Source organism: Rhamphochromis sp. 'chilingali' (assembly GCF_963969265.1).
Source record: "Rhamphochromis sp. 'chilingali' genome assembly, chromosome: 5".
Lineage (NCBI taxonomy): Eukaryota > Metazoa > Chordata > Actinopteri > Cichliformes > Cichlidae > Rhamphochromis > Rhamphochromis sp. 'chilingali'.
Window position 1 is genome coordinate 17038717 of NC_137932.1, and position 20168 is coordinate 17058884.

A 20168-nucleotide genomic window follows, 5' to 3' on the forward strand; every position below is an offset into this window, starting at 1 on the left:
CATCTGCCTCTTCTATTTCTTGTATACTCCGCCAGTTTTGGGCCCCATCTACAATTTTCTTGAATCTTATTGTATGTCCTGCAGCAGGATGGCCCAACAGGGTCACCTAGAAATATGGTCAGTAACAGCATACCTGTTTTTAATAGAAGACAACACAATAAGGCCAGGCTTTAATAATGCATCTGCTGCAGTGAAGCCTCTCCGTCTTCATGCATGACAGCAAGAAGCCATCAAGCTGTGTATGTGCACCAAAATTGAATTTAAATTACCTCGAGGGATGGGTTATGTTATAGAATAATAAGATGATGAAGTAGATATAGCAAAAGTCAAAATTTTCTGCTGTCTCACCACACCCTTAATACTGTTTCTCACAGGCCTGAGCTGAGTTATGAAGTGTGGAGCACCATTACAGTTCACAGTGTTCAGGCTGCAGGAAGGTAGAGACACTGATTAACTATAGAAGAAGAAAAAACTATTAAAATCCAGGTATAAGGAAGACTTGGCTGTAATTACAGCTAGAAAAGATGATCTGTCCAGACTGAACCACCTTCCCCTCCCCCCCGTGTCCTTACAAGATTGGCCTGCTAAACCATTAAAATGCCCTCCTTTTGTCCCCTTGCAGCGTACTGGCATACTGGAAGAGCCCCAGTATGCAGACACCATTAGAGATTTTTTTTGTCCTTCTTGCCATTGTTGTTGGTGCATCACTTATGAAAAGGAGGAAGGGGGGGAGCACTGCAGTGCCAGATAAATGCTAGAAAAGTTTCACTACATCCTTAAACTGTCTTAGATGATATTACTGTAGATTATTCTTGTAAACTTTTATCAATAAATCAGTTAACTATACATTATCAGTGTTAATCTAAATGGAGCAAATGAAATACAGTATACTAATGTAATATGAAGCGTGACTGTACTTAAAAATAATCCAAACTCATTTCCTGACCCCCCCCCCCCCCCCCTCAAAAGAAAAAAGATAAAAGTAAATAAATAAGAGTAAGTAATGTCATCCACAGAGAGATAAGCATGTTTATCTCAACTGCGCAGCACTAATTAGTATATCAAAGTGCGTGGGTTATCAATTTTTATGATAAATACAAACTGGAAGAGAGTGCTGTCAATTGCAATGCCCAGCACTGTTGGATGAGCACATGGAAGGAAAAAGTAGGATTGTAATTAAATCATCAACAGCTGCAGCAATAAAGTGTGAAATAATAATTATGATCCAATGATTCAGTTACGAGCCCCTTAGTACTTCTCTGACCTGCTGCACCCATATACACAGTCTCACATGCTATGGTCCTCAGCTATGGGGCTGTTTCTGTCCCTCCAGCCCTATTTTCTTTATGTATTTTTGTTTATTTGAACTATTTTTCAATAGATATACAAATATAAGTTATTATTACAATAATATGATGTTAAGATTAAATATATTGTGTGCTATTGAAATAATTGAGATACTCAGGACTGCACAAGAGCATTCATCTCATGTTCAATGTTTTCTCCATGTTTTCTACCTAAATGTTATTTATGATTGCATATTCTGATTTTCTGTTTCCAATTCCAATTTCATAGGCATTAATGTACCCCCATACCATCAGAGATACGGGCTCTTGAACTGAGCACTGATAACAAATTAGATGGTCTTTCTTCTCTTTAGTTGAGAGGACATGGTGTCCACGTTTTTTTATTTGGAAAACATTTTTGCATCATATTCACACATTCATAGCCGTTAGTCTTGTACTTTTTTGGGTAAACATTGGCAATGTTGTTTTTGGATTCTTGTAGTACACATCCAAACATTTTTGAGATGCTTTGCTGCCATCAAATTTAAAATGTGGTAGTATTTTTCATGAAATAATAAAATGTCTCAGTTTAAATGTGATATATTTTCCATGTCGTGTTGTGAATAAAATATCGGTTTATGGGTTTTTGCAGATTATTGTATTCTGGGTTTCTTTGCATTTTATACAGCATCCCAACTCTTTTTGGAATTCAGGCTGTAGTACCACCAGTGTAAATTTAATAGGAACATTGTGTTCGCCATTTCGAAAAAGGACAGTTATTTCACATTATCACAGTTTCCCTCATTATGTAGAAAGCCTTTGATCAATAATTAGCATTGCAATTATTTATAAGAATTTGCTGTTTTTGCGGTCCTCATTATTGGATAACAACATGCTTTGGAAATGTGGCAAATGATTAAAATTACATGATATTAGAAAAAGTTTGTAGCATGTTAGGCTCTAGTGCCACAATTTATTATATATTTTTATTTGGCTGGATGTCGACATACTTTTCAAATATTCAAATTACAATTAAATTTAATGCTGTGCATCATGTTATAGTAGCGAGATAGGACTTGTGTGCTGCAAAAAACAGAATAAAGATAATTATTCTGTTTTTTGCAACAGTAACCAAAACAGAGGCCGTTTAGCATTTTTATCTTTCAAGCAGGTACGTTATGACTCACTGTGCCTGTCTCACAACAGAATGCAGTCTGTGCTGTATGTCAGCTGTAGATCCCTTCAAGTGATTTACAGTAAATGGTGTTGACTTTTTTGGAAATGCCAATCTCTGCTCTTTCTGCGTCATACTGGGACATCTTGCCAATTTGCTTCAATGGAGTATTACTGTTCTCCAGACTTTCTTTTTTATTTGCACGACATCCAGTACCTTGGATTACTGTGTCTAAAGAAGCACCTGTATATACAGTATCTCACGGGGTCCACGTGTTTTACTTAAACATCATTATATATATGAAATTTGTTCTATATACATATTTGAAAAATTTTATTAGTGTCTTGACTCAGATTGAATGTATCTCTATTCTATCTACATTTTAAATGCTTTTGTTATGATTTTTCTGTTTTCTTCATAAACAACTGGTCATGCAGGGTTAAGGGAAGGACGTGATTCTCACAGCGTAAAAGCTGACACAATTGACACAATAGGCCTGTAGTGTTTGGCCTGTTGATCTGTTGTAGTTGTTGCTGTTTAGAAGTTATTTTGATAATAAATGCAAATGCCATCCACCCATTCTCTTCCGCTTATCCGGTTCAAGGTCATGGGGAGTGGGAGTCTATTCTAGCTTCCATAAAGCAGGAGGCCGGATACACCCGAATGTATCCCGCCAGACACAGGGCTAATGCTATATAAAAATACACTAAATGAACTAAATAAGCTAAATGTTAATGTATTATACCAAAATCTCAGCCCACACCACTTTATAAGCTACTTTTGTGTTTATGTGTGTATCTTCTTCTTTTCAAATAAATAGAGCTACTCCACATGCTTCCCACAAGTCCATCGGCAACAGTGGAAACTCATCTTTTTTTTATTTTATTTATTTTATTTTTTTATTTTTTATTTTTTTGTGGTTGTCACAGTTACTCCTAGTAGTGTTTTATTTATTTTAAATCAGAGGAGACATTAATGGTTTCTGTAAATTTATGTTCAATTTATGACTCCAAAGGGACACAAGTGTGTTTGAAAGAGTTCTACTAGATGAAAAAATTTTCAGGGTCATATATCTGGTATTGTCTTTTTTTTTTTTTTTTTTTTTTTTGGCCTGTCCCGTTTGGCTCCCCCGCCCTCAGAACTGCCGTCCAAAGGCAAAGAAAGATGCCCAACGGATCCACCACACCAAACCGACCATCCCAGCCTTGCCGCAATGGTCCACCCGATTCACCCTTTATCGTTCACTCTATTTTCACTTACTGAATAAGGGACAGACTTGACTGGGGGAAAGAAGGGGAGAAAGAAAGAGGGAAAGAGAAACAGCTGAGAAGAGGGACGGGGGAGAAGGGCAAAAGACAAAAACCAACAGAACGGGCAGAGAAAAAAAAAATGCATATATCAATCACCTGGGTCACCTGCTGAGAAAGAAAAAAGAAAGCAAGCAGAAGAGAACAAGAGTAATAGAATAAACAACATCACAATGATATATGGGAATATGACAGTAAATACTAAATGTTAAACATTATTGTGCAGCACATAAGATCAACAGAACACAGTGTGCTTTGAGGTAGGAGCCAAAAAGGGTGTAGTTTGTGGGTGTGATCACCCGTGTGTACACCTGTGAGCATGGACGCGCTTGTTTTTTGTTTTTTAAAAGGTTCCTTCATGTAATAATCTGCTAGAGGGTGTGGGGGGGCCACAGCCCCGTCCTCCAGGGCGTGAAGCAGGTGTGGAGGAGATCAAAACTCCAGACATCCAGAGGCCCCCAGAACACAAGAGACCAAGGAAGACCAACAGAGGGGCAGCTGCGCCACTGTCCCGGAAAGAGCTGAGGAGAGTCCCAGATGAGGGCTCACTCAGCAGCCGCGGAGCAGAAGCCAGGGGGAGTTGCAGTGACGCGCCCGTGAGCTCCGCCGGCAGCCAGCTGCGCCTGAGTGACCGAGCCCCAGGCCGAGAGGCCGGGGGCACCCCACCTCCGAAGTGGCCCGAGCGAGCCCCAGGCTCCAGGCCCCGATAAGCGGCCGCCAAGGAGTGAGCCGGTGTGTACCTGGACACAAAGAAGCACCAACGCACCGATGTCTGAGGGGGTCCGCCACTGGCAGGGGAAGTGGTGGTAGGGGGAGATAGGCCTCCAAACCTTGGAGGGCCTAAGATGTCCCCAGAGAGGTGGTGCCTGACACCCAACCTGACATATAGACACAGACATACAGGCACACACAGATACAAACATCCATTCCCACCCTCATGCTCTCATATGCACTTACTCCACACTCAACCAACGTGGAGACAGACATAAAGAGACGCTGTACACACGATCACACTCCCCAAGCGTACTCTACAAACCGGGTCTAGGTGCCCCCGCCCCTGGAGGGGGGAACTGCACCCAGACCCAGGTGGTGTTTCCCTTTTCCCTGCGGTGGGGGGAGGCAGACCGCCCCGACTCCGCAGCAGCAGGAAGGCTCCACACTCCAGACCGCAGTCGGACGGCCAACTCCTCCTCCTAGCCCCCCTGCTCCAGCAGGTCGCAGAGAATGGGGGTGAGAGAAGACTCCAAACCTCCCTCCACCCGCTCATTGTAGTGTTGATGCATGTGTGTTTTAAGGTGCATTTAAAACCCAGGAGGGCTTGGAGCTACCTGCCAGAGAGCAGCAGGTAAGCGCATGGTCCCTCCTGCTGGCCCTCAATGTCTATGTGTATTTAAAATTGAGAGGTGGGCAACGATGCCAGGGGTGGGGTGTACACCCTGATGGTACTTTGGACTCCGTGTATCGTGCCCACCCCCAAGATCCTATATGTATGTGTAATGAGAGTGTGAGTAATGTGAATGTCTAAGTTGTGGGATAAAATTGAGGCAGAGGCAGCCAGAAGGGGACAGAGGGGGGGGTAGCCTCCTCTGCACCCTGGTGACATACCCCTACTCCAAGACCCTGCATGTGTGGGTGGTTGTGGTGGAGCGGGAAGAGGGAGGCAGCTGGAGATGGGGAGGGAAGGAAGGGAGGGGCAAGTGACCCCTCCCTGGGGCCAGCTCCCCCGCTGACCCCAGTAGGCACCCCCACACTCCGCGACCCGCCAGGGAAAGGGGGCCCAGGCCCATCCAGCCCAGTGCAGCAGCGCCGCCCGGCCCCACAGAGCCCGGGACAGTCCACCCAACCCCACCACAGAGAAAACTGCACCCACCCCACCATCCACACATCTTCCAGACTACATAAGACAATAAACACCCAGGCTGAGATCTTCCTCCACCTCTCCTGTATCTCCCCCTCCTGCAGAGGGAGCTCCTGAGGAGAGGAAAGCTCCTGCAAGATGTGACAATCTCCCCCACCAGTTGAAGAGCCCCCCAGGTGGCTCGATGCACCGGTGGCACCCTGTTCCAGGGCTGGGCCCCCATGCACCCACCCGCCCACAACCCCGGCAACACACCAACCAGGACCCAAGCCCCGGAGGCCCGGTCCGGGTCCCAGCCCAGAGACGGAGCGCCCCCAGAACCTCACGCCCATCCCAGACCCATCTGGAAACTCATCTTTATCACAACTATAACCAAAAAACATCTTAAAGCATAAAGCAGGATGTACTGTTGTCATTTCAGAGCTACTTCTATCATTTTTGGCATGGAATTATGAGCTCTTGAAAGCCAGTGAGGAACTTGGCATCAGTATTCAGGTAACAATCTGTCAGCTGTACATAACTTGTGATCATGTGTGGAGTTTGTACCTGGCAGATGCTAATCTGCTGGCAAACCAGCAGGCAAAAAGGTATCATTGCAAGTATTTTTAGCAATAAAGCAAGACTGCAGACTCCTAATGACTGAATCATCTGTTTGTATTTTTAATGTTCTACTTTTGATAAATTCTGACATTTTAAGCATTAAAAGCCCATTTCGGGTGCATCATTCCTCATCTAAAAGCAGAGACCTCTTCTTTCTGTATGTTTGTTCAGCCACTCGTCATCTGTTGAAATTTGTTTTTAAATATGCAACCCCCTGGATATGTTAAGATGGTGTTTCTGTGATTACAGCATTGTGTTCAGACAAAGGGCTGCAAATTCTTTTTTTTATTTATACTCTGTGACTCATTGTGGTCCATAACCAACGGGGCAAACAGAAAACATCTTTGGGAATCTTCCTCAGGGATTTCCACAATGTCAACTCTTTCACAGATGTTCATCTTCAAAGACACAATGCCTCTTGCTTTAAAGGGCTAAGCCAGCAAGGACACACAAAAAGAAAACAAAGACACTTTTTGACTTCATAAAGTTAGAGGAAGTTATTAGTTACCAGTTCATTCAGATTTATTTTTTATTTTTTACATTTCCATTGCAGAAGCTCCTAGATGAGCTTCACCTCTTGAGGTGCTGAAGTCAGTTGTGCACTAGATAATAATAATGGATTGGATTTATATAGCGCTTTTTAAGGCACCCAAAGCGCTTTACAATGCCACTATTCATTCACTCTCACATTCACACACTGGTGGAGGCAGCTACGGTTGTAGCCACAGCTGCCCTGGGGCAGACTGACAGAAGCGAGGCTGCCATATCGCGCCATCGGCCCCTCTGGCCAACACCAGTAGGCGGTAGGGTAAGGTGTCTTGCCCAAGGCAAGACACCACCTGATGAAGCCAGCTCGCACTTGAGAGGTTCAAAGCGCTGGGAATGAGAATCAGCACCTCCAAATCTGAAGCCACGGTCCTCATCTGGAAAAGGGTGGAGTGCCCACTTCAGGTCAGGGATGAGTTACTGCTCCAAGTGGAGGAGTTTAAGTATCTCGGGGTCTTGCTCACGGGTGAGGTGAGAGGGGAGCGGGAGATCAACAGACGGAGTGGTGCTGTGACTGCAGTGATGTGGACACTATAGTTGTGTCCAAATTCATGGGCTGCATCCTCCTGAGGACCCGGCTCTCACGGTCTACGTGGGCCGGGTCCTCAGATGGTCGGGTAGGCCGGAAGTAAACGGCTGTGAAATTGGACAGTCTAACCTTCAGATTTGTGTCACCGCTGTCTTGGTGGAGTTTAATCAACTCAGCCGTCTGCTCTTTGCTATCTAAAATATAACAGGACACTGGTGTAAATTCTCGACTGTCTCACACTTCTGTTTAATCAGTTTTCTATTTGATGTTTATTCAGCTGTGTGAAAACCACCCGAGGGATAATTAAGTTTTATTTTATCTAATCTAATCTAACAACTTTAATCTCAGCCAAACTGATTCACTCATGAACAAATAAAACACTGAAAAAAGCCAAACAATAACATTTTTAGGTTGTCTAAGTGACTTATATATTACGTTTAACCTGAGTAGCGGAAGTCTGCGGTGATCTGAAAATGATGTGCCGGGAGTTGTGCCGTTCTCGGCAGCTCTAGTGACCCTCGAGCTCCCGGCTAGCTATCGAGCTGGCGGATAACAGACGTCTCCGAAAATGTCAGAGCACTTTTGCAAATATGCGATATCTTCATAAACTGAGCAGATATTTGAAGTTTACACAGCTACATTCTCGCCTGAAAATATGTTAAAAGTTTATTTTGTGACCCAGAAAGAGTAATAAGAGTAATATTAAAAACTTAGTAGCAGCCGCATTGTTCAAAACTGGAATTGGCTGGGCCGCGCTATGAGTTCTGGGATATGGTGGGCCATGAAGGATACACCCGACCCATCCTTCAAATTCTGGGAAAAGGAGGACGCATTTTTCGGCTGCATTCGGAGGAGTCTACGAATTTGGACAGCTGTCGTCGCGTTGCTGTGGCATAATCGGCCTACAAATGCAGCCTCAGGAGGATGCAGCCCATGAATTTGGACACGACCTATACCAGTCTGTCCTGGTGACGAGAGAGCTTAAAAGTAGCTGGTAGCTGACAGGGATGCCTACTGGGTGAGGCATGTCCCCCCAGGTGGAGGTCCCTGAGCAGGCCCAGAAGAGAGAGATTACATGTCTCGGCTCTCATCTCTGAATGTCTTGGTGTTGGGCTTTCCTTCAACAACAACAACTACAACAGCTCAACAGGCCAAACCCTACAAACCACTGCCCCATCCCTTTCTGCCTCAAATATTTGTCAGTAATTCTAAAATTTTAAGCACTAAATGACCATTTTTGGTGCATTATTTTTCATCTACAAGCAAAGCCTCACACAGGCATGTCTTTTTCTGGATATTTGTTCAAAATGCAACCCCCTTGTTCCTTCAATTACAGCTAATCAACAGGATACGCAGAAAACATCTTTGGGGACTCTTCGAGGAATTCCACAGTGCTGACTCCTTCACAGATGTTCACTGTCAAAGACACAATGCGTTCTTATCGGATTCATTCTTTGAATCAGATAAGATTCAAAGAATCTGATAAGATTCAAAGAATCTTATCAAAGAATCTTATCTTGCTGATCTGATTCATTCAAAGAATGAATCAGATCAGCAAGGACCCACAAAAACAATACATGGACACCTTTTGATTTTCTAAAGTTAGAGAAAGTTATTCGTTAATAGTTCAGTCTTTTTTTGTTTGTTTGTTTCTTATCGTTTTTCATTACAGAAACTCCCGGAGGAGATTGTTTTCTCTTAAAGTGCTGTAGTCAGCTGTGCACTAGATGGCACCTCTGCGCAAACAGAAGCCTCCATGTGTCATTTGTTACAGATAACAGGAGTGTCAACACAAAAGAGTTGATTTAATGACAAAGAGACGAGAGACGAGGAAAGGAAGAATCTGTCCCAGAAGGTAAAGAAAGCACTGAATACAGCAATATATATATATATATATATATATATATATATATATATATATATATATATATATATATATATATATATATATATATATATATATTCAATTTAAAACTGCAGCTGTTCATTTCTTGGAAATCATCTTGAGAATTTTCCTAATTTCTTCTTTTTCCTACTTTCTGCAGACTGACCTCTATATTTAGGTGTGCAATTTTCACCTTCAGCACAGTCAAAAAGTAATGCTTGACACCTTTATGGAGCTTTGCTGTGCTGTAGGGTTTTTTTTCCCCCAAACATGTTCTTGTTTATATGAGCAGAAAACAGAGATGTGCAATCTTGTGAAAGTAATTTGTGTGCACACAGCATGTGAGCATGCCAGCAGGGAGGATGTGGTTGTCACATGGAGATGGAGGCATGCTGGAGTTTGAGGTTTGAAACAAGCAAATGCTGCATGTTGTTGTGCATTAATGCACAGATTAACTAGATTTAAGTGACTTTCAGCGAGACATATGCTTTGTTTAGCTAACTATGCCATGTTAAACACGTTTTATCCAAGTGTTTTTGGTTAAATGTCAAGCACTGTACTTTTAAATGACTTTAAACTCCTTCATCTTCTTGTAAACACAAAATAAGTCATTTTATATGACTGTGTATGCAGCACTGTGTGTGCTATAAAAACAGGATGGTATAAGGTGTGTAGGCTGCAGCAGCATTACCTCAAACACAGTAAGGGAATTCAAAGGAGTTTCAAAGTCTGAACATCTACAGCACATGTAATGATTACATTAAATGGTCTCAGGCCCATATAATGTGTACTATGACCTGTACAACTACTATCTCAAAACAGGGAACTTATCTCAGGTCCACACAACATCGAGCTTTCTGGGAAAGTAAACAAAGTAGAAACCGTTAAGAGCGATTCAGTGAGGAATGAGACCCCTTTATTTGACTCTCTGATCTAGTTTTATAATTTATTTTCATATATTTTATTTAAGTGAACAAAACTAACTGATATTAAACACCTTTTTCAAGAGGAGTGCACCATAAAGCAGCTTCAACCTATCGAGGATTTCTCTGCATTAACTAGCTCAATAAAACTTAAAATTATCCAATTAGAGAACTTGAATTCCATCGTAATTATTAAGGTTTGTTTTTGCTTCAATCTCTGTGTATGCTCACATACAACAGAGTGTTTGATGGACAAAGGATACTCCTTTAAAGATGACAGTGTTCATATTCAGGGCTGAAAGCATCAATGGTTTCTAAGAGGAGTAATGGAGGCTGTTTACATCCACTGTGACTGACCATCGCTGAACAGAGACATTGTCTTATGACAACAGCTATCAGCCATCTACGATACAATCTTGCGAACCTTTTCCACTCACACCTAGCCTCTAGTGATCTCAAGAAGTCACATGATAGGGTGGGGCAAAGTCTGGTTTCACCCTTAACCCTCTAGCATTTTAATGAGCCATGCCTTGTTTCACACCTTGGCTCATGTGATGATCCACATGATCACTAGTAGGTCAATGACCACCCCTAAATAGGAAAACCTACATTAGGAGATTAATACCTGGGCCTATCCTCCTTTGGGCTTTAGAACTGAAGAAGCCTCTTGGATGAGAAGTGAAACATCCTCACAAACTTAAAGAAGGCCGGTTACCGCTTATTTTAAGCTCTCAAGGTTATAATGACCTGGATGACTGAGACCACACAGATGTGTTTAATGCTTCATTTCACTCTTCTGTCACTGAAATTGAACAGAATGAATGCTAAACAGAACAAACCTTTCATGGAAAAACATTGAAAATAAAAATGCAGGTCCTGCAAATAAGGCAGTTGTTAATCTTGGTGATAAATATGCCAATATACATATCATTAGCAATCTGACACGTTCAACTTGTTAAACCTTAACCTCCATACATTTGGAGGTTAAAGTTGCTCATTCATTGACCTGACTTTATTTTGCTTCACAGTGCATCACTCTGGCCTAATGAGCAGCAAACATAGTACCAACTGCAAAACCTGCAAAAAGCCAAAGTTAACTGTCACGGACTGCATTGAACACAACACCAAATCCATTGTGCAAGACTCACGGTTAAAACAGCTACAATTCCAACCAAATGCACCATAAATATTAGAACAGTCACACTGACTGACATTTAATGCACCTCTTCTGTCCTCAGGATACAAAATTCTTTGAATGAGCCTGCAAAAGTCAGCCTGCTCTATCATTTGATTTTCCACTCACAGCTCTGATTTGAAGGCACCATGGACCACACAGTGGATATTATCTCCGATCCAGATCCGTGGCTCAACAACACAAATGCAAACAGCACCTCCAGTTACATGCCTACCATGTCACCAGTAATGGACAAAACCATCAACATAATTATGATAATTGTCTTATTTGTGACCATGGTTTCACTGGGATGCACCATGGAGGTGTCCAAGATCAAGGTGACTACAGCAAGTTCAGTTTCATATGTGAGCTAAATGTAAGGAGACAATCTTATGCTAATGTGAACTTTTCTTCTTCTGTTTCCAGCATCATATGAGAAAACCTAAGGGGGTGGCTATCGCAGTCGTGGCTCAGTATGGCATAATGCCTCTCACAGCTTTTTTCTTAGCTAAGGTTGGTACTGATGCAAAGTGAAATAAGAGTATAAACACTACAGTAAGAAAGGCAGTAGGCATAATATGTTTGTACTGGAAAATATTTGTGTTCCTGTTTTTTCTTTACTTCATTTTTAATTGTCATTTCTAATGTTAGTAGCGCTAAAACAGTAAAATAAAGTATTTTCTGTTTTTTTCTGAATATATAAAATGGTCATTTAATCTGTTCACTGATTAAGAATTTATTCATGAACTATGACATTAACTGCAGAGGAATCATCAGTAATTAAAAAAAGTAATTAAAGAAAATGCTAAAGGTATTCTTAGTGCACATTTGTGTCATTATGAGATCTTGCTTTTGTTGCTTTTGCATATGAGGTTACTATGATTATTGCGTTACAGCTGTTTAAGTTGGCTGAAATAGCAGCTGTGGTGATTCTGATCTGTGGCTGCTGTCCCGGAGGAGCTCTCTCCAACATCCTGGCTTTGGCTCTTCAGGGCGACATGAACCTCAGGTACACAAACAGAAAATATTTAGCTACAAAACTGTTAATGCATTGGGTTTTTTCTTAAACGATCAAACGCACAAAGACATAAATCCTTAGAGATTATTAGTCTTTATTTTATTTGTAAAATTCAAAACCCCTTACTGCGGGAGGAAGTGCATTCCTAAATGGTTTGCTGTTAAAATCTCACATTTTTTAGGTATCTTCTTCTGACACCTCCGAATCCAGATGGTTTAATTTTCTTTGAAACAACTTTAAATATCACACAAGTTAAAGACACAAACCTGAAACCATTTGTGTTTATTTAAATTCAGTTCTGGGAAAAGATATGCAATAAACTGTTTTTTTTTTAAGTTAAGCAACCTCATCCGTCTTGTTATCGTACCGCTGATAATCATAATACACCTTGCAGTCTGAAAAGCAGTGATACACGTTATTAGAAATGAATGTCTTACAGATCATCAACATTTTATCATAACAGAGCGACACCTAGGCGTTATACTTTCACTCGGCTAGCCTTTCACCTCGTCTCTTATCTCTCCCTTATGAAGCAACAGGTGGTTACTTTAGGCTTCGAGACAGTCCTCCTTTATCTGATATGTGAGGACCTCGTTTGGCCTGTTGCTCTTAAACATGATCAGTGAGGACAGACTGTGGGCAATGAGGGCAAAGAATGCAGATTGTTTCAGTCACTACAAGCTTGTTATCTTGTTATATAACCAAGTGCCTGGAAGAACATCGTTATCTCACACAACCCCACTAATGTTTTATGAATTAGAATTTTTGTTTTTGTTTCATTTGGGAACAAGAAAATGACCACTGACAAAACAGGAACTCTGATCAACAAAGGAATGTTAACAAGAGCGTAATGGCATGTACTAGAGTTGCATAACACAGTGTAGCAGCCAACCTTGTAACAATTAGTTGGCAAGCATGTCATGGGCTCCCAAACCAGCAAAAATAACACAAGCAATGTTTCGGCAGGATATGAGGAATTTCCAGTTAGGCAGGGTTTTGGAAGTAATGCATGAGGCTCCCAAACGGTGAGCTGCTCACAAGAGGAAAAGTGGGAAAACTGGACTGTGCTTTTGATAGCATGTAGAAATAAGAGGAACATCCACTCTGCGATCTTAACAATTAACATAAGGACTGCTCTTGGCTTCTAGAGACCTTGCTGCTTAATTTAGACATGATATTCAATTCAATTCAATTCTATTTATGTGCCAAATCACAACAACAGTCACGTCAAGGTGCTTTATATTGTAAGGTAGACTGTACAATAATACATACAGAGAAAAACCCAAGAATCATTTGATCCCTATGAGAAAGCACTTTGGTGACAGTGGGAAGGAAAAACTCCCTTTTAACAGGAAGAAACCTCCAGCAGAACCAGGCTCAGGGAGGGGGGACATCTGCTGGGACCAATTGGGGTGAGAGAAGGAAGACAGGATAAGACATGTTCTGGAAGAGAGCCAAAGATTAATAATAAGTATGATTCAGTGCAGAGAGGTATATTAACACATAATGAGTGAGAAATGTGACTGAAGAAACACTCAGTATGATATGAAGTCTTTCCACTGGGCTCTTGCTTGCTATTTGTAAAAACTGCTTTTCTTCAGTCAAATTTTACCTCATCTAGATTATAATATTTTCAATTTTCAATTCACTTTTTGTAAAGGGGAATTAAAGTCCAGAGCATTCAATTTCTGGTAAAACGGGAATGTTTCGCAGTGGATTTTTGTTGCCTTTTTGCCTTGAAACCCTAAGTAATGTACACATGGCTGCACAAATATTCTTCTTCTACTATTTCTTGTTGTTGTTCATATTAATTATTTTTTTCTTCTCATTGCTTGGCTTAACCTCAGAATACTGATACTGAATACACATTATTTATGTTGTATGTAAACACATCTGAGACAGAAATATAGTCTTTCTGCAGTTTAGAAAGAGACAGTATATTTCTTCCACATTGGTTTCTCTTCATTGGCTCATAGGGGGTCATCTGATTGCAGGGTCTTTACCTTGCAAAATAAAGCACCTTGAGGTAACTGTTGTTGTGATTTGGCACTATATAAACAGAATGTATTTAACCTCTGGAACAGTCAGAATTTGTGCAACCTGTTCGTGTTGTGTTTATGAAGTGTCTCACACTATGATAAATTTTGAATGCATTTTGTCAACATAATGCTGAGAAGGAAATTTTGAGCATTATGGTGCTACAAAAAGATAAAAGCTGTCATGGTCTCACGCTTATCTTTTTCCTTCAGCATCGTGATGACCTCTTGCTCAACGTTGCTGGCTCTTGGTATGATGCCTCTCCTGCTCTACCTCTACTGTCAGGGTTTCTCCGACCTGCAGAACGCTGTCCCTTATGTTGAAATTATCGTATCACTGGTCATGATCCTGGTGCCGTGCGGCATTGGCATCATCATCAATACCTACAGGCCGCAGTACTCAAAGATCATCACAAAGGTCTGTGCATACTCACAAGAGTCTGAAGGTTGGACAGATCACTAGAACTGATAAACAGTGTTGATTAACTGGCACAGAGATGTTTATCAGTACATCATCAGTCAAAACTTTCTTACATCAATCAAGTGTTTGATTTTGTGTGTCACATGTTTTAAATGAATCTTTCTCATTTTTCTCACATCACATGACTACCCAGTGAGTCCTAAAGAGTTCTTTGGACCAGGGTGGTATATAGGTAACTAGGTCAATGTGAACCAGTACATGATTTAGAGAATGGTGTTCTGGTTTTTGGATGGTAAAGGATCTCTGTATCACTTCGAAATCAGAAATCAGGCTTCACTATTTGTTACTGGATCGGCTTATTTTTGGTTTTGATCTTTTTATTGGATCTGTTGACAACAGAGTCAGGTCCTTAAGTTTTTCAACAGTCATTTTTTGTAGTTTTGCATCTGTACACAATCATGGTGGGTTTTAAATCAAGCAATCAAGTTGTGACTTAAGTCAGACTTTCAGCTTTAATTTAAAAAAAGTAATTACCTTAACTGTTTACTACTGTGGTCAAATACAAGTTCAGCTCACAATGTTTTATCTGCCACATTTGTTATGAAGTAAAAGGGAATACGCCTCATTTTGCCTTAAAATGCTTGTCAGTCAACTGTCAAATTGCTATGGAGTTGATTTGTTTCGTGTCCTGCTGTTTGCAGGTAGGCCTAATTATAATGATGATTTTTATTGTGGTGATCGTCACCTTAACCAACATTGGAATCGGAAGAGTCATGCTGACTGTGCTGTCTCCTCCACTCTTGGCCATCGCTGCTCTCATGCCTTTGATAGGCTACTCCTTTGGATATGTCCTCTCTGCGATCTTCAGACTCAGCCAGTCGTAGGTTCTTTGGCTTAATTCAGTCATCGAGTCAAGTCAAGGCAGTCACATCAAAGATGAAAGAATTATGAGCCTTTCTGTTTATATTCATGACTCATGAACATGTGTGTCTGTCACCAGGGAGCGGAGGACCGTTTCTGTGGAAACAGGCTGTCAGAACATCCAGCTGTGCATCACCATATTGAAGATAGCTTTCCCCCAGGAAGTGATAGGCCCTCTGTTTCTGTTCCCAATGATCTATGGGTCTTTTCAGGTGACGGAGGCATTGGTGCTCGTCGTGCTGTTCAGGTGCTACCGAAGGTTCACGAAAAAGGAGAAAGGTACATCAGGTTATCTAAGGCCTTTTATGACACAAGAAAAAACATGGGGAACAAACAGGGAGAGTAAACAAGAATAAGTTCAGCCTTGACCCTTTATAGTGTTGATGATTAATAACAGTTGTTAGTGGGCATTAATCTAAGCAAGGCAGATTTGATGTAAGCTTTTATTTTGTAGGTTATAGAGACCAATCTTGAACCTCTAATGACATACCCTCATTTGTTTCCTCATTTAATAGCATCAAAACTGACCTTTTATAAAGGTACATAGAACATAGAGGGGTGTTTATTCTACTGTATATAATTTCCTTGTTATTCATCTGAACTAAAGATATTAAATATAAAACAGACTGGAGTCTGAATTACAAGTATGAGATCTTAGAATAACTTTTGTTAGTTTTTAAAACAAAGGCTGTTGTAAATGTTGGGAAGGACCAGTTTATACTTTAGTCATGCTGAAACACTGAAACAAGACTTTTCACCTTAAAAAAAACAAAAAAACAATGTCACTAAAAATATAAGGTATGAAGGCTCTAATACAAACAGTAAAGCCTTGCATTTGTGTTTTTTAAAAATTGGAAGAATAGTGTTAAAAATACTTTTTGATGTGTAGCGCAAGGGAAAGCTGGACTTTTTTCCACAACATACTTTTTGACTTCTCATTACAGTAAAGCACAAATATAATTTTTCTGTCCTGTCAGCCAGCATGAAGTAGCTCTCTTAAACACTGTTGGTGCTTTTTTCTGCTTCCATGTGTCAAAATTGGCCTATTTTTTATGTAGATGAATATCCAGACCACAGAGTTTCATATTTCACCACAAGTTGATCAACTTTTGTGCAAGATCTCGGTTTGTGTTTATAATGGATCTGCTTATTTGACTCACAGAGACTTACCAGCCTGCGGTCACTGAAGAGGAGCTGAAAGAGACGACTGAGGGGACTGTGTGACCTCAATCACCACCCATGTATTGTACAGCCTACAGCTGACTAAACAAACAGAAAAATGCACAGCCGTATAGCTGGTCTTGATTTTTATACTGTATTGTGATCTGAAACCTCTAAGTGCATTAGAAACTTCAGTTTTTTATTGGTTAAGTCTATTGTCTTTCTACACCATGCAAACATCATCATAGTTTTGACTGAAAATAAAATCTTCATGTACAAAAATGTATTTTTACAAACTCATTTGAAGACTACATTTAAAAGTCTGCAATCTACACATGAATCCCAAATAAAAGCACAGCCACGCAATATAATGCAAGAAGGAACAGCATCCTTTAGTCAGTCGTAACTATGGCCATAAAAAGCATGAACATATGTGATTGCAACATTATAATTGCAAACATGTGCTGCTGCTAGTCCATTCAGAGCTTTTATTGTCACCAAGAGGGCCGTCTTCGTAAGCTGGAAAACAAAAAACAACTTGGACTTCTTACAGTGGAAGAATCTCTTTCTTTAGATCCTTGGAAAAAGCTCAACAAGTTCAACAAGAAATAATCAGTTATCATCAGTAAACTAACACATGTTTTTCCATTGCATAATGTGATTGCAATTTGATGATTGATGATTTTGCAGAGTGGTTTGTGATGAATCATCTGCTGAATGTAAATAAGACCAGAGAGATTGTGATCAGCTTCAGAAGGAAGAGGACAGCTACAGAACCCATCACTGTCCTTGGACAGGATGATGCTGTGGTGTGACACAGGTATCATAGAGTATGTGTATAAGGAAGGCAAGGAAACGAATTTCTTAATTTAGAGGAGCTTATTGGGTAATAGTTGAGTAAAGGTCTCACTGATGTTAAACACGTTTTCAAGAGAGACCTGAGAGCTGCACCATGAAGCAGGTTCAGGTTAAAATCCCCAGTTATCAACTTCTTATTACTTGTTATCACTGGCTTCATGCTTCACATAAAACAGGGTGGCCTGTCGTTGGACTGTCATGTCTGCAACTTAAAAGAAACGGTGATAGAAGAATATGAGAGACATCAAGACAGCAAAACTGGATGCAGGACTGCTTTTTCTGGCCTGCTGGAGGGGAGGTGATTCAAGGTGACTCATTTTCTACATTGAATATTCACTATAATACCTCAAGTGTATGAGTTTTATTAACTGTAATACCAGCAATGTACAAAATATTTGTCAGAAATCTTTGGCAAATTAAAAAAAAAAAGTGGAGGACAAGAGAAAACTGCAGCGGATGGTGAGGGCGGCAGAGTGGGCAACTGCCACTTCACTAACCCCCCTCAGAGTAGGGCTGTGCGATATGACCAAAATCTCATATCCCGATATAAAACATCTATCGTCCAATAACGATATAAATCACAAAAATGTAACATTTTCTGTAAATTCGGTGAATCTCGGGTAGCTGAAGTGTTTCCAGCTGGGCATCGTGCACTGTAAAATGTAATATTGTGTTTAATTAAAAATATTAAAAAGGCTGAACTTAGTTTTTATCAATTTGTTATTAGAACTCGATTTAAATAAGTTACCAGTACTTTTTATGCAAACACGCTGATAAACTCAATTTATTTGAGTTGTCTTAACTTAGAAAAACTAAGTAAGATGGAAGTTTTGCTTCTCAGTGCGGAAGGATGAAAGATGTGTTTTGAAAATGCCACGTGACTACCGTCCTCCTCCCTCTCGGATCAGTTCGCATGTTCATGGTGCCAGCATTTGTTATGGAATATGTTGAGCAAACCTGGAAAAGCGTCAGCTCAAGATATTATTGTTGTCATTGCTGTGGATCTTTACCTGATACACTGACTTGGCGAGTAAATGTTTACTCTTATTCAAACTGATTTTGTGGCTTCTCTTAGTTTAGCACCAGGTTTATAATCTTGTTAGCTAGTTAGTGTTAGCCTACACTGTTCCAAAAATAGTAATGTCAAATGATTTTACTGTGTATTTTACAGATGTGTACTGTTTTTCTAGAATATCATTACATTTACATAAGTAGACTGTGATCTGACACGTCAAATGTAAAATAACATAACATCACTGTAAATGTAATAAAACACAATTTACTTGTTTGTTAAATATATTTTGTTGTACATATGCATATTTAGATTGTAAAAATACATCCAGAAATGTCTCCCATCATGCCTTGGGACATGTGCTGCTGTTTAGATGTTCTTGTTTTATTGTTTATGGTTACGTTACTTTAACCCTCCTGCCTTCTTGGGACCTTTTTGTGCCACTGCTATGTGTTAAATGGCTGCCATTTCCACTGTGTTCAGTGGAATATAACCAAACTTGCCACAGGATAGTTTTTACCTGTCAATGTTAATATTCCAGTGTGAATTCCTTAAATCAGCCTAAAATGGCTGAGCAGCAGAAATCCCCACACCCATCACCCTGGGGACCATTTTCTGCCCATTGACTTCCATTATAAACGCTATTTTTCAACCCCAAATTATCATCATATGATTTTATTTTTTCTTCTTTTCTTGGATGTCAATGAAGACTCAGGGCCTTGAAGTTTTAATTTTTAAATTGCAAAAAAAATGCAAAAAAAATAATGGCAGGTCAAAATGTATGTTGGTGCCAATCTTTGGTCCATCTAAAGGCCTACTTATAATGACAATCACATATTACTTCAACTGGTTTTTTGTGGAAATATTTAGTTTCGTTTTTTGGTTTTTGGGGCTTATAACACAGGGCGCTCATGTAATAACACTGGGATTTGAAGGGTTAAAACAACGAAAATATAATTAAAACTTTACATGAATATTTCAGGGAGAAGTAGTTTTACAAGGTTGGCTAATTTAAAGTGGAATAAGATATGGATATATGGTCTTTTTATGGCGTGGCTGAGAATGGTCCCTAGGGTGATGGGTGTGAGTTTTTTAAAGGATGGCAGGAGGGTTAAACCGTTATCTTGAATGTTGTGTTTACGCCGTGGTGCAGAGTCACTGACAGTTGTTGTTTTGTAGAGAGAGTGCTGTACCATGAGTGACTTCTGTTGTGCTGTTGTTGAACATTGAGGCACATTGTAGCACCGTAAGTGTTTTATTAAGGAGCTCCCCCTACCAGCTTGGAGTTAAATAACAAGCTCAAGCTCTCTCTTTGAGCTTCTTTGTTAAGATTTCTCTGCATGCCACAATGTAAAACATTGCATGGCCACGCTGTGCTAATTATATGTATTGAAAAAGAAATGTAGAGGTAGGAATTGCAATTAATATAAATAACATGACGCTAAGCATCGGCCAATGA

At 40.4% G+C, this 20168-nt stretch overlaps 1 protein-coding gene across 6 annotated transcripts; it reads left to right on the forward strand.

Moving 5' to 3' along the window:
- Window positions 1-9122: 9122 nt before the first annotated feature.
- slc10a1 (solute carrier family 10 member 1) lies at window positions 9123-17085 on the forward strand. 6 transcript variants are annotated; one of them, XM_080882810.1, is made up of 8 exons: window positions 9123-9155; window positions 11414-11620; window positions 11709-11795; window positions 12179-12291; window positions 14550-14754; window positions 15459-15637; window positions 15758-15957; window positions 16841-17085. In XM_080882810.1, the coding sequence occupies exons 2-8, from the start codon at window positions 11432-11434 to the stop codon at window positions 16900-16902; spliced, it is 1035 nt and encodes a 344-aa protein (XP_080738936.1). In that variant the 5' UTR covers window positions 9123-9155; window positions 11414-11431; the 3' UTR covers window positions 16903-17085. The 6 variants fall into 6 exon arrangements, with proteins under 6 accessions (XP_080738936.1, XP_080738937.1, XP_080738935.1 ...); XM_080882811.1 differs by lacking the exon at window positions 9123-9155 and adding an exon at window positions 9563-9589; XM_080882809.1 differs by lacking the exon at window positions 9123-9155 and adding an exon at window positions 10456-10844 and having other exon boundaries at window positions 11137-11620.
- Window positions 17086-20168: the final 3083 nt, after the last annotated feature.